General features: G+C 51.5%; 4 protein-coding genes across 4 annotated transcripts; 2 read left to right on the top strand and 2 right to left on the bottom strand.

Moving 5' to 3' along the window:
* Window positions 1-28: 28 nt before the first annotated feature.
* Window positions 29-2,406, bottom strand: qutR (Quinate repressor protein; the record flags this gene model as incomplete). Its single annotated transcript, XM_037326971.1, has 2 exons — window positions 29-238; window positions 292-2,406. 2 exons carry the CDS (start codon window positions 2,404-2,406, stop codon window positions 29-31), a joined length of 2,325 nt encoding a protein of 774 aa, XP_037173793.1.
* A 931-nt stretch (window positions 2,407-3,337) lies between these two features.
* On the top strand, window positions 3,338-4,212 carry CGCA056_v011726 (uncharacterized protein; the record flags this gene model as incomplete). The annotated part of the gene is made up of 2 exons (XM_037326972.1): window positions 3,338-3,713; window positions 3,761-4,212. The coding sequence occupies 2 exons, from the start codon at window positions 3,338-3,340 to the stop codon at window positions 4,210-4,212; spliced, it is 828 nt and encodes a 275-aa protein (XP_037173861.1).
* A 442-nt stretch (window positions 4,213-4,654) lies between these two features.
* On the bottom strand, window positions 4,655-6,620 carry ptaK-0 (oxidoreductase ptaK; the record flags this gene model as incomplete). Its single annotated transcript, XM_037326973.1, has 4 exons — window positions 4,655-5,003; window positions 5,057-5,985; window positions 6,057-6,477; window positions 6,535-6,620. 4 exons carry the CDS (start codon window positions 6,618-6,620, stop codon window positions 4,655-4,657), a joined length of 1,785 nt encoding a protein of 594 aa, XP_037173862.1.
* Window positions 6,621-12,672: 6,052 nt separating this feature from the next.
* On the top strand, window positions 12,673-13,878 carry CGCA056_v011728 (uncharacterized protein; the record flags this gene model as incomplete). Its single annotated transcript, XM_037326974.1, has 2 exons — window positions 12,673-13,028; window positions 13,095-13,878. The coding sequence occupies 2 exons, from the start codon at window positions 12,673-12,675 to the stop codon at window positions 13,876-13,878; spliced, it is 1,140 nt and encodes a 379-aa protein (XP_037174221.1).
* Between the last annotated feature and the right edge of the window lie 1,274 nt (window positions 13,879-15,152).

Genomic DNA, 15,152 nt, shown 5'->3' on the forward strand with positions numbered 1-15,152 from the left:
GTCTAGTTTCCCGCGCTATGTACAGTGCTCACTCAGCTCCATTACCGCCTCTCACTTTATATGCTTTCAAAATTTCGTTTCTCATGATGTTCCCGGGTGCTTTTCGAGCAGTGAAGAGCTCGAACTGTTTGATTCCCTGTTCCGGGAGAACCTTCAGTCCGTCAACAGCGATCCAGCCTTGGTCGCTCATTTCCCGAACCTGCTTGAGTAATGGTGGCTCCAACGGCATGTACGACAGCTGCACACGATGTCAGAAGTTGGTCAATCATGAAACTTGTAGAATATGCTCACCTCAATGGCAACACCTCCCGTCGGACTAGCTAGCCAGTCCGCGGGAAGACTAGTGTCTGCAGATGGTTGGCCGTCTTTCGCAAACGTCGAGATGCAGGAAACGATAATAGTAGGTCGGTCAAAGTTCTCTGGCCAAGGATCTGACTTGGACGATAGCAAAGTCATGGCTGGAATATCGGTGGTGCTGTCAGGTGTGCCTTCCGCGCTGTTCGCCGAGCTTCGGGATGACGACCGCGATTGACTTCCTCTCCCATTTTTGGAGCAATATCCTTGGAAGTGCCTGAGCATCTCCTCGGCATGCTTGAGCGTCCTATTGTGTATGAAGATATTCCGGACCCCTAGACGCAGCAAAGCGTACATCGCAGCCCGCGCCATACCGCCTGCCCCAACCACGAGAGCTGTCGTTCGTCTCTTCACACCATTGATGGGGGAGAGATTATGGCGTATGCATGTATGAATGCCAATCCAATCGGTATTGTCTCCATAAAGAGCCGCAACGGGGCCTGTTCTGTTTCGGTCGATCAGAGAGTTGATGCTTGCTGACCGGAGAGGTATCAACGTGTTGACGGCACCAATGGCCTGCGCCTCTGGGCTTGTCAGATCTACCAGTGCAAATACCTCCTTCTTGAACGGGGCAGTGATACTGGCTCCTCCAAAGTTCTCGTCCGATATCAGGTGTCTCAGGTGGTTAACTGTAGGGTGCTGAAAGATTTTGTATTCGTGAGGCATTCCGCATGATTCGAATGCAGCGTTATGCATTGCCGGCGATAGACTCTGCAGCACGTTGATGCCATAGATACCAAAGTACATGGGGTCCAGGAGGAAAGAAGAGTACAGAGCTTTTTGGGCTTCCTGGATGGTGAGGAGGGTATCGTTCAAAGGTGATGAGGTGATGGACCTCAGCAGAGGGTCGGTTACTGGGGAGAATACCTGATTCAAGTAACAGGACATTCTCCCCAGGCGGCCGGTATTATAGGCGATGAGCGGAATTTGAAAGTCTGCTGATTTGCTCTGAATGAAGTACTTGGCCGCAAAGTTGTCTGTTGTCGACTCGGCTTCTCGGCATATCCGTACGATATCGCAGCCCAAGCGTTCCGCAAGCTGTGCGTGGGCTGTAAGTGCTGGGTTGTCCCAACCGTGTTCCAAGACCGTGTTGTCGGTATATTGTCCGATGATCTTCGCCGTTCCTCTGGCTGCAATTATGCTTTTGAGAATTTGCTCGCCGCAGCTCAAGTCCACGCAAAGATACTCTGGTGCGAGTCGGAGGCCGTGATCGATGAGGCGAAGATAGTAGACCAAGTCTTGCCGCGGACAGGAGTCGTCGAACTGAACGTTGAATATGACAGGAAGGCGCGTGTATCGCTTGACGGCGTAGTACTGCCGGCTGATCAAATTGGCCACCGGCTCGTCGAAGTTGGGTGATCTGGCCCGCATCTCTCGTAGTGATATCACCAACTCTGCAACATCAGCTGTCGTGTTGATATCTCGGAGCAATGGTCCAGCGTTGTCCACATCCATCATCGGCAAAGTCAGGGAGTAGGTGAAAGGTCTGTGTTCTGGAGCTAACGATGGCGTGCCATGGCTGACGTGGTACAATCCTGATTCGTGATGGTCGCGGTTGGTGATGCGGAACAGCAGTTCAAGGAAGTCGTGCTCTACCCGCTTGAGGGCTAAAGACCTCGGAGACTGCTGGCCGGATCCAGAAACATGATCAGCTACCTGGCCGTAGCTGTCCGAGATATTGTAGAACTCGAAATTGGAAAGCGACCTATGTGTTGGCCCGCTCAAGTATATCAAGCGGCTGATGGCTTCTGTATCCCAAACCCGCAGATGTCTTTTGATTTCCTCGGCGTCTCGTAGGACGTAGATGACTGGGTGAGCCTGGGCGTACTCAGATAGCCAGGTCTGACCTGTACCCTCCACGGCTCCAGGCCCGCATGCAATGACGGCTCTTGTTGGGTTATCGAATAGCATTGCCCTCATCAATCTCAATTCCTCACGTCGATATTTCACGGCACCGTGTTCCGCCTTGTAAGCCGCCCGCGAAAGACCTGTCACCTGGAAGAAATGCTGGTCTGCGTCGAGGAGACGAAATCCGAGCGCGCCGGATGCCATGACTGCCAAAGTCGATCTTCCAGTCCCACGAATTCCTACCAGAGCAATGGATGCGTCCGGATTGTAGCCCTTCGCGCGGGGACTGAAGCCGCGCCAAGGCGTCGGCGCCGAGGACTGAGGGGGCGACATCCCTAGACTGGTGTTGTCGCTGAAGCCATGACAAGCGGACGTCCCGGGTGATGTGGACACGAACGACGATGAATTAGACATGGCTCTTCAGATGTTTCCCAGCACATTGGCCTCACGAGAGACAGTCGACCGTTCAAAAGAGTCAGGCCACGCCGGGAGATGGTGTCGGCTTCGGTCGTCGTCGCGGCATCGTTGACCGCCCTAGCACCCAGTCCTGATGTGCGACACGTCGCTTACACAAGACAAGTGATCAAGGCCACGGAAAAACATTGAACGCGGTGCTATGGGAAAAGTTGGTGTTCACGTCTTCTCCAACGGCATTTGACGTCGAGGAGGAAAATCGATACGGCATGTGGCGGGCAACCTCCCGGATGTTTCTTTAGTGGGGGCGGGGCCCGCGCCAAGTCACCGATGAGCGGAAAAGGACTTAGCCGCCGCCTCCCGGGACCCGACCCGACCGTCGAACCGATACGGAAGAAACCACACTTGGCATCATGCATGCTCCTGATCGTGGGCTTCTCTTACGATTATTTGCAGGTAATTTCGATGTGCCTGTCCTTGAATCGATCGTGTTATATTTGCCCAGAGAGATGAATAACTGTCGAACGCCAAGAAACAAGACGCTAGAACGAAATGACGCCAGTGCTGACCAAAGACACGGGCAGAGTCGGGTGTGTGACGGAAGAACTCGCGAATGCTGTGTGACTCCCATAATTGTAAAATAATGGCCCAGCTGAATGCTGTAAACATCAATCCTAGATGCCTATTCATCCAACACCTAAAGAAGAATTCGTTGGTGACAATGATCTCAACGCATGTGATGAGCGCCAGGAGCAGGGTTGGCGTTGTGGTCGCCGTACCAGCCATTTTCGCCCTCAAGCACGCGTGGGAAGTGTACGATCAGATCCGTGTCGTCGACATGCGTCGAATTCATAGCAACAACGGCATCTCTGATGCATATTGCCAATCTTCAACCATTAAAGATATCGTCAACCCGAGAAACCATGTCTCGACATCCGACTCACGATACGTGGACTTGACCTTACCGAAGAACGCAAGTAAAGTAACAGACGAACGGATCTTGGCGGCCTTCACGCATGGATTCTTCGGTGGTAAAGTCTTTGCGCCGGAGAGGATAGTTCTGACAGCTATCGGGCGGGATTTCACTGGTTTCGAAGGTGAGTCAGGATATTTTGTCTTCCGAGTATGGCTGAGTATCAAAAAGGCGTGGGAACAAATTCCGAACCTCAAAGAGTCTGGACAGTTTCGGGGGTTTCTTCCCTAAAGCTTCCTACGTTGCATTCGTTGTTGTTTGGCGCGTTTCAAGTCTGCAACATCGAGCTTCAATACGACGATAAGGACGCTGGGGACGGTCCCAGTACGAGGAGCAGCATCGACTTCGCCTACGGCAGCGACCAAGGCCGATTTGCAGGCGCTCATAGGTTTAGTGTTATACGAAACTCGAATCGATCGGACGAAATTCGGGTGGTATTCGAGAGCTTGTCATGCAATCCTACTGTGAACAAGCCCTTTGCCCCAGAATTTGCACTTGTCTTTCACCGGGTTTTACGCTATGTTCTTGTTCCAACACAGCGTCGCGAGCCTTGTGCGGGACTTGAACGGGGTATAAGGCCCCGAATTAAAAAAGAACTCGAACAGAAATGGCTCCTCAAGTAGTCCGGCTTTTAACAATGCAGGCAGGAGGCGTCATGCATGTATTTGTATTGTGTGATTGGGGGCGTGGGCGCGACAACTTGAGGCTGATTGGGCACCCAACAAGGTAGTCGCAAATACAAGTGTGCTGAAAGGCAATTTTGTGTGACCATGTATGATAGGTATTACACCTCCCAGAATCTAACTGTTTTCGTACTGAGACTATACTACCCGGCTTCTAGGATCTCTTGAGAGAAACAGCATGCCAAGGACATCTCGTCACGTCAGTAAAGACTTGGGATTTGGGAGAGTATGTACTCTTATTGAAAATGCTATGTATGCTCTCCACTACTTAAACACAATGGCCCGCCAAATGCAAGATCTAAAGCTCGCAATGCCTAAACGAAATGAAAAAGACAATTACAAACAGATTGGTACATATGAACAAGAAGTAAAAATTAGCCCCTTACTGACCGCTGTCAATGACATCGGGGACGTTGCGGCTGGTCCAGGCGCTCCAGTCCTTGCAAACCTGGTCAACCTTGGAGGGGATCTGGAACTGTCTGATCTTGTCGGGCTGGACGATGAACTGAGAGAACAGACCAGCAGAGGCGTGCCAAGCGATGTGGCAATGGAAGGGCCAGGCACCAGGGTTCTCCTGGGCGTCGAACTGCATGACCATGTGGCCGTTGGCGCGGACCTGCTGGACGTCACGACGCTGGGGGTTGGTGGGGTTGGTGATGGTTCCGTCCCAGGTCAGGCCGTCACCCTCGGCGAGGATATACATGTTGAAGCCGTGAAGATGCATGGGGTGACTGAGAGCCGTTAGTTTCAAATTGATTTTATGGGGGTACCAGGCGAGACTTACGCTGCAGGGCTGTTGTTGCTGACAATGACACGAACGCTGCCGTTGTTGGCGACGTTCTTGACATTCCAGTCAGCAGCATAGGTCAGGTTGTTCTTGTTGGTCTGAAGAAGAGTAGGGCTGTTGAAGTCGCCGCGGAAGTCCTCGCCGTCGAGAGTCCACTGAACAATACCAGAAGCGTTGCGAGTGACCTGGATCTCCATGGTCTTGACGTAGCTAGGGGTAGGGGGAGTAAGCTTCATGACTGGCTTGGTGATGGCAAGATCATCGTTGGCGCAATTGCCGGGGTCGGGAACGTTCCAGGCAGTGCTGGTGGGGTTCTGGTTCTGGTCGGCCTGATCGTAGAAGAGAGCGGCGATACCAAGAGGCTGGTTGGCCAGACTGCAGCTGGTGAGGTTGCTGCGGATCCAGTAAGAGCTCCTGGAGTTGCCGGCGTTGGCCTTGACGAGGACATCAGTGCGCTGGCCGATGCCGAGAGTGACGACCTTGGTGTCGTAGGCCTCGACGGGGACGAAATCGTTGGCGATGACGGTCATGGTGTGTCCATCAATGGAGAAACGCTGAGTACCCTCAGCACCGGAGTTGATAAGACGGAGACGGTGAGTCTTGCCGGTCTGGAACTTGAACTTGGAGATACCAGCATTGTTGGTGCACTTGGTCTTGTCTCCAGCAGCAACAGTGGAGCAGTTGAAGTTGCCCTTGCCGTTGATGAGGTTGTTGTCAGAGAAGACCAAACCGGAGGCGTTAGGGGTCAGGATATCCTCAATAATGTCGAAGTATTGCTTGTGGTACCAATCAGAAAGGAAGACGGGGCCGACATCAATGTCGTAAGCAGACTTTCCAGGGCCGTAGATGACAATTGGGCCGGTAAGACCACCGGCATACTGAGAAGAGTAGTGAGAGTGGTACCAAGAGGTTCCGTAGAGAGTAGCCTAAGGTGAGCTGTCAGTACTAGGGCATCTCACAGGCGCGAGAGTCTCACGTGGGTGGTGGGGATACATACCTGGAACTTGTAGGTGTAGCTCTTGCCGGGGGCAATGGGGCACTGGCTGATGGCAGGGACACCATCCTCCCACTGAGTGTTCTGCTGACGGAATCCGTGCCAATGCAGGGAGGTACCCTCAGGGTTGTTGTCAATGTTGTTGTGAACCGTGACCTGGATCCAGTCTCCCCAGTTTGCCTCAATGGTGGGGCCGGGGTAAGCTCCGTTCACCAGGAGGACCTGACGCTCATATCCATCTGGGGCGATGACACCTCGGCTGATGGTGAAGTCATAGTTGCGGACGACACCAGTGTTAGGCCACTGCTTGTAGTAGTTCGTGCCGTCGGCTGTCAGAGGGCCCCACGGGAAGCCGTTGGGCAAAGGGTTGTTATTCAAAAAGTTCGGAAGCTTGGGGGCATTCGGCGTGCCGAGGACGCACTTTCTGTTTAGAGCATTAGACGAAACTTATTGTTATTCAATGAAGAGTGAGGTAGCGTACCCGTTTGTCTTGTCCTGCCGCAAAGCTGCTTGGACTGTGAATAGCCACTTAAGGCTGCCTTTCATAAGGTCTTTGATGGCGACCATCTTGGCGGCGCACTAATTTGGATCAGAAGAAACGAATGTAAGTAGAGACCAAAGAAAGAATGAAGTCAAGAGCCTGAGTGAGTGACTGATGATGGATCCAAAAGCCAGGAAACCGGGTGAGCACGTTTGAGCTATATACCTGTTCGAAGGAGGCTCGAGTTCATGATAACTCGAGTCCTAATCGGATACTCAAAGGGACCGGACTGCATAATGCCGGCTTCACGGCTTCTAGAGTCGATCCCCATCCCCACATCCCAGGCTGCCGGCTCGGGAACCTCCATACTTGAACGATGTCCGTAACGAGAACAACAAGCTTGACCTGATCGGCGCCTGTACTACTGCACAGGACAGATGATTCTAAGCTAGCCTGGCGCGTGGGCTAATAATGATGCCAGCCACATGCGTAATCCCTGATATTCTAGCGTGGCTTAGCGCCAGGCTCGTGTCTTGTGCCTGAGAGTAGAGACGATTTGGGGCCAGACGTTTGGTAACTTTCGACGGAAGCCGGGTCGATTGGATGAGTTACGAAAATATGACATTATTTCCAAATATGGATGTAAGATTGTGAAGGTTTCCGAGCCGTAGAGTGTTCGTCGGAAAGCTTCGAGCTGCCATGTACCGCCTGCACATCACGCGCAGCGGTTGCCTCAGGAATTATCCTGCATTCGCTGCCTGCTATGGCCAACAGAATTTGCCAATCATCGTCATCGGATCAAAAGTTTCCAGTCTTACATGCAAAAGGGGGCTCACAAAGGGGGTTCAGGTGAACGGCAAGCGGCCGTTGGAAGCTAGAGCGGGTGTAGCGGGAAGGCTTTTGATACGAGTCTACTAGTGGTTAGAGTTTGTTCGTGCGCTTACATGATTGTGGAATCGCTTCAACCGCCGGCTGAGAATATGTATCTGCACCAAGGATCCTTCGTCTGACTCAAAGAAAACTCAAGCCCGACATATTCGGGTCATGTATTCGGGTCCGTCGGAAATAGGGAATCCACTCCAACAACATGCACCTTTCATTCGTGCAGCAACTTGAATGGGGCTGTCATACCGTTCGACTTAGGTATGTGGAGAACCCGAGAGCGACTACGATGAACGGCGCCCTGAAACGTTGAAACGGACTTCCGGGGGCACTAGAATGAATCAAGCAGACTGCCATACCATAATTCCAAACCTGTCAGCGCTTCTTTTGGAGATGCCGTAAAATGCCATGTTTCCTCGGCGTTCAAACCCGCGCAAGTGCAGCAAGCCTGCTGTTCTGGCATCCACCTCAGCCCGGGCTACACAGCGGCTTGAGTGCTTGCACACTCTCGTCCGAGCTGTGTCGCCCAATACGGTTGTGGCAGAGCTGAACATCGGATTTCGTAATGGGAATACTAACGATTGGAAACACGCTGTCGAAGTCTCACGACAAGAAACGCTTCATTCTGATCCAATGCTTCAAAGGCACAAGATCTGCAGGACGAGGTTTAGGGCTGATGGGTAGCATCAAAGGATCCGTAAGATAAGAAATGCAACCCAATCTCAAGTGACCAAAAAAAGGACTCTCACGTCGCCCTTTGCTGTTGGGGGCGGGAGATCGGCGCTAGGAGGGCTAACCGGGATGATCCCCTTACACCAAGACGCACCGCGTCGGCATCTTCAGCTCGTAGCGCGCCGAAAGACGCTCAGGCGAATCCCCTTTAGCGCGCGTTCTTGGACTGCCGAAAACCGGTGCTCTTACCCTTTCAATTCAAATCGATCGAAACAGCAGATCCTACATTCCGTACCGGCCAGGCGGTTGACCCGGAGACGGAAAGGGTTTGCACTGTGCATCGTGCATCCTGCAGGGCTCTGCGACAGACAGTCCCAAAGGCTCGGATGAGCTGCGCCTCTGCCGGAACGTGCGAGACCGAGAACGGATGGCAAATATGATTGATGTTGACTGCAGCTGAGCGTGACCTTGACCTTTTGGCGGGCGCATGTGCTTCTTTGAAGTATCTGACCATGAGCCGATGACGACTCCTCCTTGCAAGGCTTCCTTCTTTAGGCATCGACGGCCGGAATGATAACCATAAGTTTAACGGTATCTTGTTTTATTCCGGCGGAGTTGCGGAGCAGCGCTGCAAGGCCAGATAGCCATCGCTGAGGCTGAACTCCGATGCAAGGATTGGCTGTCAACAAATACCACGATGGATGTACGATGAATCGGGGTTTACCATGGTGCTGGTGGAAAGGTGGAGGCTCGAGCTAGCAGCCCAATGACTAGCCTGGGCCGGGTCACTGGGACGCCATGATGTGCTGGCATACAATAATTGTTCATCACATAACCTATGATTTTGGCGGATGAAAAGTTCAACGAGAATTCGCCTCACATTCAACCACATCTATACATTGAGGTTATGGTGATTCGGGAGGATCACAAGATGGTTGTCAAATGGTCCGAAAGATGACTGATGTTGCCAAGGTACCAAGCAGCTGATAAAACTTGGCTTTTCGGCAGTGGCGTTATTCGCAGGATCAGTTGCAGTGCCAAGGCAGTGTTGCCAAGAGGATGGTCAGCAGTTTATTGTGCCAAGGGCGCTTCACACGGGACTTATACGACGACCAGCGGTAACTAACAGCGTCCGTTGACAGTCAATGAAGGGTTACGAAACTATGAGTCGGGTCATCGGGTGGTTCAAACATATTAAATAGTAGTTTGCCCCAATCCTGGATTTATCCCTCTATTTCCAGCGCATACACTCGGTCTCGTCGTCGCCATCATCACCTCCGATCGTTTCCCTCGTCGCATGTCGTCGTTATCGTCACCATCATCATCTCTTCTATTGTTGTATCCGTTCCAATCGTCCTCATCAAAGCCACCAAGCAAGTAGAGAATATAGCCGCCCAAACACAGACAGACAATTTAGGCGGTCTTTTTATACTGTTCGAGAGGAATTAAGCATCTACTTATTGTCGCTATTATTGCTGATCTCCTGGTTATTCCAGCTGCATTATTATCTAAAATAGTCTTGCTATCTGGGCGGATAAGTATTGTATAAGCTCTAATAGCTTTGTTTTTAATATTAATGATTCTATTATCCTTATCGTCCCTATTATCCCTGTCGTCCTTGTCGTCCCCATCGTCCAGACAGTAAAATTAGGCTCTAGAACTAGAAAGTTTCCGTATAGGTAGAGACTCATTATAGAGAAATGGGCTTCGAATTGACGTACACAAGAACCCTGGTCAAAGATTTTCTTATTTTACCAAATGGAAGGGAGTCGCTTAATAGATCGTTGGATGAACTAAACCTCTGGAACTACGACGATTAACATTAAATCAATTACGCGAATCAAGTAACGTAAGAGATAATGTAAGAGATGACGAATATACTGGCCGCAGAAATCTTGTCAAATTTAGCCCGAGGTTTTCTACTCCAGTTTTCTTGATGTCAGCTTTGAATAATTTCTCTCCTGCTGTGGGCGTTGCTGCGCGCATCTTTTTAAAATCCTTGATCATCCGAGTGGTTACTTGGTTAATAATCTCACCATGGTCAATGGAAAAGTCCCAGGCTGCTTACTGCGCCCCAGAAATGGTGGAACGCCAGTAAGAGTGCCGAAGCTTTGCCGGTTGGGTATGACAATTGTTCACCTTTTCTCCTCCGCACACAAAACATATGTCCAGTCACCAAGGCCCCACAACCTTGAGGTGAGATGTTTGAATTTCAAAGATAAATTCTGAGCGAGACTATAAGTGTAGATCGCGCGCAGATTCTTTTTCCTGGCTGAGAAACATTGTCCTCCGGACGACTTCACCCATCACGATTGCTACCTACGACCAGAAATCACGTCAACACCGCCTGAAAGCCTCATTGTCGTTGTTTATCTCACCACTACCCACTGAGTCTGCCAGATGTTCAGACCGAACCGAGACGAGCTAGTATGGGAGCACGACGCCATCTGGGGTCCGAGCCCTGAGTGGGCACGAGAACCCTCACTGGAAGCCATTCAGAAGGTCTGCCGCCGACATTTGAACATTGACGAGAACTCAAGATGCGATGCCTCACCTTACGGAAAATGGGGTGGTAAAAAGGCATATCTCGTTCAAGGCAACGACAGAAAGGCCATCATGCGCGTCTTTCTTCCACTTGATCCTGGCTACCAGACTCGCGGTGAGGTGGCGACCATGCGGTGGATCAAACGAACAACCAGCATTCCAATTCCTGAAGTCTTTGCATTTAATGCCTCTAGTGATAACGAGATCGGCTTCGAGTGGATGCTCATGGAGTTTATGCCCGGCATACGAGCCCACAAACGTTGGCGAAAGATGCCGATGGCGCAGAAGGAAGCTATTGCTGAGAAGATGGCCGATTACCACGCACAAATTCTTGACGCCGGCACCAGGCTGAAAGAGTTTCGAACCATAGGGACTCTTTATTTCGACGAGCCCAAAGACAATGAGCAGCCACCCTCAGAGCTTCATTTCACACCAGGCAGGGTGGTTGATTACGTGTTTTTCTGCGGCAATAACTACAACTACGATATACCTCGAGGGCCATTTGAATCCAGCCAAGAATGGCTCAAGTCGCTCTTAAACATCATCATTCTGGAGAAAACCGCAGAAGCAGAAAATGCGGAGACCGAATCAGACAAGGATGAACCGGAAGCTATCGCGGAGGTCGAATGAAAACTTTTAACTGTGCTCCCGATAGTATTCTGCGATTCAAAACCTTCTCAACAGACTGTTCCTTGGAGCCCCATAACGGACTTGGAAGATATCTTGATAGACGACGATGGAAACATTACTGGCTGGGTAAACTGGAACTGTGTTTCCACGATGCCCTCTTGGTCTCTCACGCAAATGCCGTCATTCTTGGATGGCAAGGTGAGAAACCGAGAACCAGTCCGCGAAGTTTACGGTAACGACAATGGAGACGACTGGGAAGACGACGGCCTAGATAGTGAAGGGAAGACTATTCCGTATTGGGAACACTTGATGGAATTCGGGCAGACCAAACTGAGGAAGCTCTACACGGCGCGCATGGAGAAGTTACATCTTGGATGGACTGCGGAAGAGGAAAGGTATCCGGCTTGAAGCGTGACTTTTTGGAGGCGGCTTCCCGCTGCCGACATCTGTCCCACATTTCCGCATTTCGAGATTGGGCTGATTCAATAAGTCGAGGAGAGCTCCGGCGCCTTCAAGAATTTGAACAAGGTTCACGTTTCATTGACGGAGAGGAAGAGATAGTTTGAAATCGGAAATAACCTCCAAGATCATGATTGAAACAGCCCGTGGCATCTATGACAGTACAGTTCATCAGTAGTTCGTGGCCGAAGCCTAGAAAAAGCAACCAAAGTCTGCCATCCACCACACCCAGATGTAAAACGATGTGGAAAGTCGGGCCTAATAGTTGTCCGTGGCCCTATCGCGTTGGCGATGGTTGATGCCTGACTGGCTCCATCCCTTCGAGGCGCGCCTGAGGCTTGGGCCTGGTAGCTGGGCAACGCGTCGTGATCTTCTCCTTGTTCCCAAGGCACCCATCGAACAACGCTCTTGATGTCTCGCGACTATCCCAAATAGGGAATTCTTTATATTCAACGCAGTGGGTCCTCGACACAATCACTCTTCATCGAGGGGCATCTACTTCTTCTGCCCCGACTCTCTCTCCAGTCTCACTTCTTCCTTCCCTCCCACAACAACATCACGCACAACTAGTCAACCCACAATATCAACGCGACTGGTAATCCAATTGCCTCGTAATCACTCCAATATTGATCGCCTTACTATCAATTACAAAGATAACTCCCTTCTACCCTGCAGGCTGAGAAGTTGAGCATACACGGCGACTTATTCTATCTTGCGCCCTCAATTTCCCTCAATTGCCCTTGACGAGGTGCTCTCTCGCAGACGTCACCGATTATCAAGACGTTCTACAGGTTAGGACGATTACTTACATAGATCTCCACGAAAAAAAACAAAAAAAAACTATTACGTTCATGCCCGCCCCTTCCTTGATGATCGCCTCCTCGCTCGTCAGCGCGACCCCTCCACAACCTCGCGATGGTGAAAGATACTGACTTCGAAATAGCTTCCACAATGGGCTTGTTCGTTCGCGTCTTCGGCCTTCAGGCTCACGCCGCCAAAGACAACAAGACCGCAGTCGACAGCGATGTCGCTGCCAAGCACAGCACCCCTCGTTCTGCCCTTCGGAAGCCCTACAAGCAGCCCTGGGTGACTGTGAAGGCCACTTCGCACTCTCAGCCTTTGGCTTGCGTCACCATGCCTGACTCTCACGACGCGAACAAGACGCGCAAGCACATCATTGCATTCACCGAAGAGAGTCAGGGCGCCCAACACCTGTCTACCACTCCAGGCACAGACGGACAACAGCCCGACGGTGCCAACTCGGCCACCTTTCCTATCATTGAAGCTGAGACCCAAGACGCTGACTAGTCCTCACGCGTCGCGGACTCACCCACAACAACTAGAGCTTTCCCGCTCGCATCAAAGGGCGTCAGCTACCAGTCCATCGACATCGCCACTGGCGAGAAGACGCAGATTCACAGCCGCAGCGCGTCTGGCTCGAGCGCCGGCACCTCGTCTTCAGCTGGACAAAGCAGCACCCGCACCCTGAAGAGGAAGAAGGGCATCACTGGCCTTTCCGATCAATATCAGATCGACGGCAATTCCATCCAAGCCGACAACAAACAGCGTGTCAGGTCCATTTCCGTGTCCCAGGTCTCATTCATCAGCACCATTCGCACAGACACGGACTCAGCTCTTGTCGCCTTCCCCACCTTCAGATCAGCTGGTCGCCGTGGCGCAAAGCTCGATGGCCTCCTTGAGACCGAAGGAAAGCTCGCGCGATACAAGGACGTCGAGGAAAATCAGGCCGACGAGGGCTTCAACACCGCTGTTCTCGACCTCAAAGACTGGGCTCTGACCGGCCACAAGAACGTCATTGGCTACGAGACGTACTCCAAGCAGAGCGTCATCCAGGAGATCTACGAAGATCTTCCCAAGTCCGAGTGCGAGAACTTCGCGACCTCTCCCAAGTCTGCGCGCAACCTGCTCTTCGGAAACTACGAGACGGGACAGTACAAGATGATCCGCGCCAGTGACAGCGCGAAAGCTCCTGCGGAGACGAAAAAATGGTGTTTTGCCACCCTCGGAAGCGGCTTCATGCGCTTCATCCAGACCATTACCAGCGGAGCCGCACTCCTCGGCGCCTACGAAGCCTCCACTGCCGGGAAGATAGATACCAATACAGATGATGGAGAGACCTACGATTGGGCCGTGTGAACCACTCCCGATGACTGTGTGAGATTCCTGCGCTTGGCGTGTATTGTAGGCTACCATAAGCCCCTTGAGCTCAGTCTGGACCCATACCAGACTTGTGTGCTCCCACTCTTCTTGAGTGGTCCAAAAGGGTTGCCGTTGTACTCTGCATGATGATTGGTCCACTTGGTGTCTGGAATCGGTAGCGATGCTTTCCAGCTTGTTGTAGTGACGGATGTCTGCATGCTTGACGTAGGATGAAGAAAAATTGGTGCTTGGGATAGAATGTGGTATGGAATGGTTGTGATGATTTGCTTGGGTTTTGGCTCTGTCGTTGTCTTTGCTTTGGAGTTTGTATTTTGGACGTGCTGCGCTGGGACTTGGAGTTTGTGGCAGAATGGCGCGCCCTTGGCAGCGTGAGATGATGAGTAGACTACAGAGAAGGGGCTTGAGTCCAGTTGTGTGGGAAAAGCGAGCGCGGTGAAAAGCATGACCAAGAATAACGGTGATTGTGGATGACAAAATGGAGGAGACCTGATCGAGCAATTCACTCAGCTGACGAAACACGTTCATCGCAGTCAATTATTACTTTAGACCAGGCAAGTTGATTCACATGCGGCATAACGAGTGCTTAATCGTGTTCAATAACTTAAACATTCTAGTGGCTCTCTTCTTCTGTGAGCGGCCGGTATGCCTTTTGGATTTTGTTCCCCTCATGCCTCCCTGGCCAATTTAATACAGTTTGGCCCTTCCGGGGGAAGCTGTCAAGGTAGGCAATCACTTGCGTGACTATGGTGACCTTGATGTCTCCCTCGTCACTGCGGTCTATGTGTCTCTTTTTAAAGATACTTAGACAATTTCACAAGTAGTTCTAGGCATTTTGGAATACTTGTCATGTGGAATAGATCACTGATCGGCTCCGTTGTTGATCTGGTGGTGGTGGTCGCTGTGGGTGCCTGGTGGGTACCTCACCCCGTGATGTCCATAGCAACCAGAGCTGCCTCGTCAGGCCAACGTCCATAAGCCATACCTTCTCTGCCCGCGGGCCCAAATTCTTTCCATCCTCATACATCTTCTACTGCTCGCTAGAGACCCTCCTTAAATCTCCCAAGAGGCTTGTCGCGCAGTGTACTTACAGTACCAGAAATTTCAAAAACCTGGCGACACTGTTCTAGCATGACGACGCCCACTTCTAAAGGTATGTTCTGATACAGTTGCAATGACTTCAATTACCGCACTCCCGCATGCTCTGACGAGTCCCGTCTTCCCTGCCGTTGCTAACGTACTTTATGAATAGT

Source organism: Colletotrichum aenigma (assembly GCF_013390185.1).
Source record: "Colletotrichum aenigma strain Cg56 chromosome Unknown KSG_Cg56_contig08, whole genome shotgun sequence".
NCBI lineage: Eukaryota > Fungi > Ascomycota > Sordariomycetes > Glomerellales > Glomerellaceae > Colletotrichum > Colletotrichum aenigma.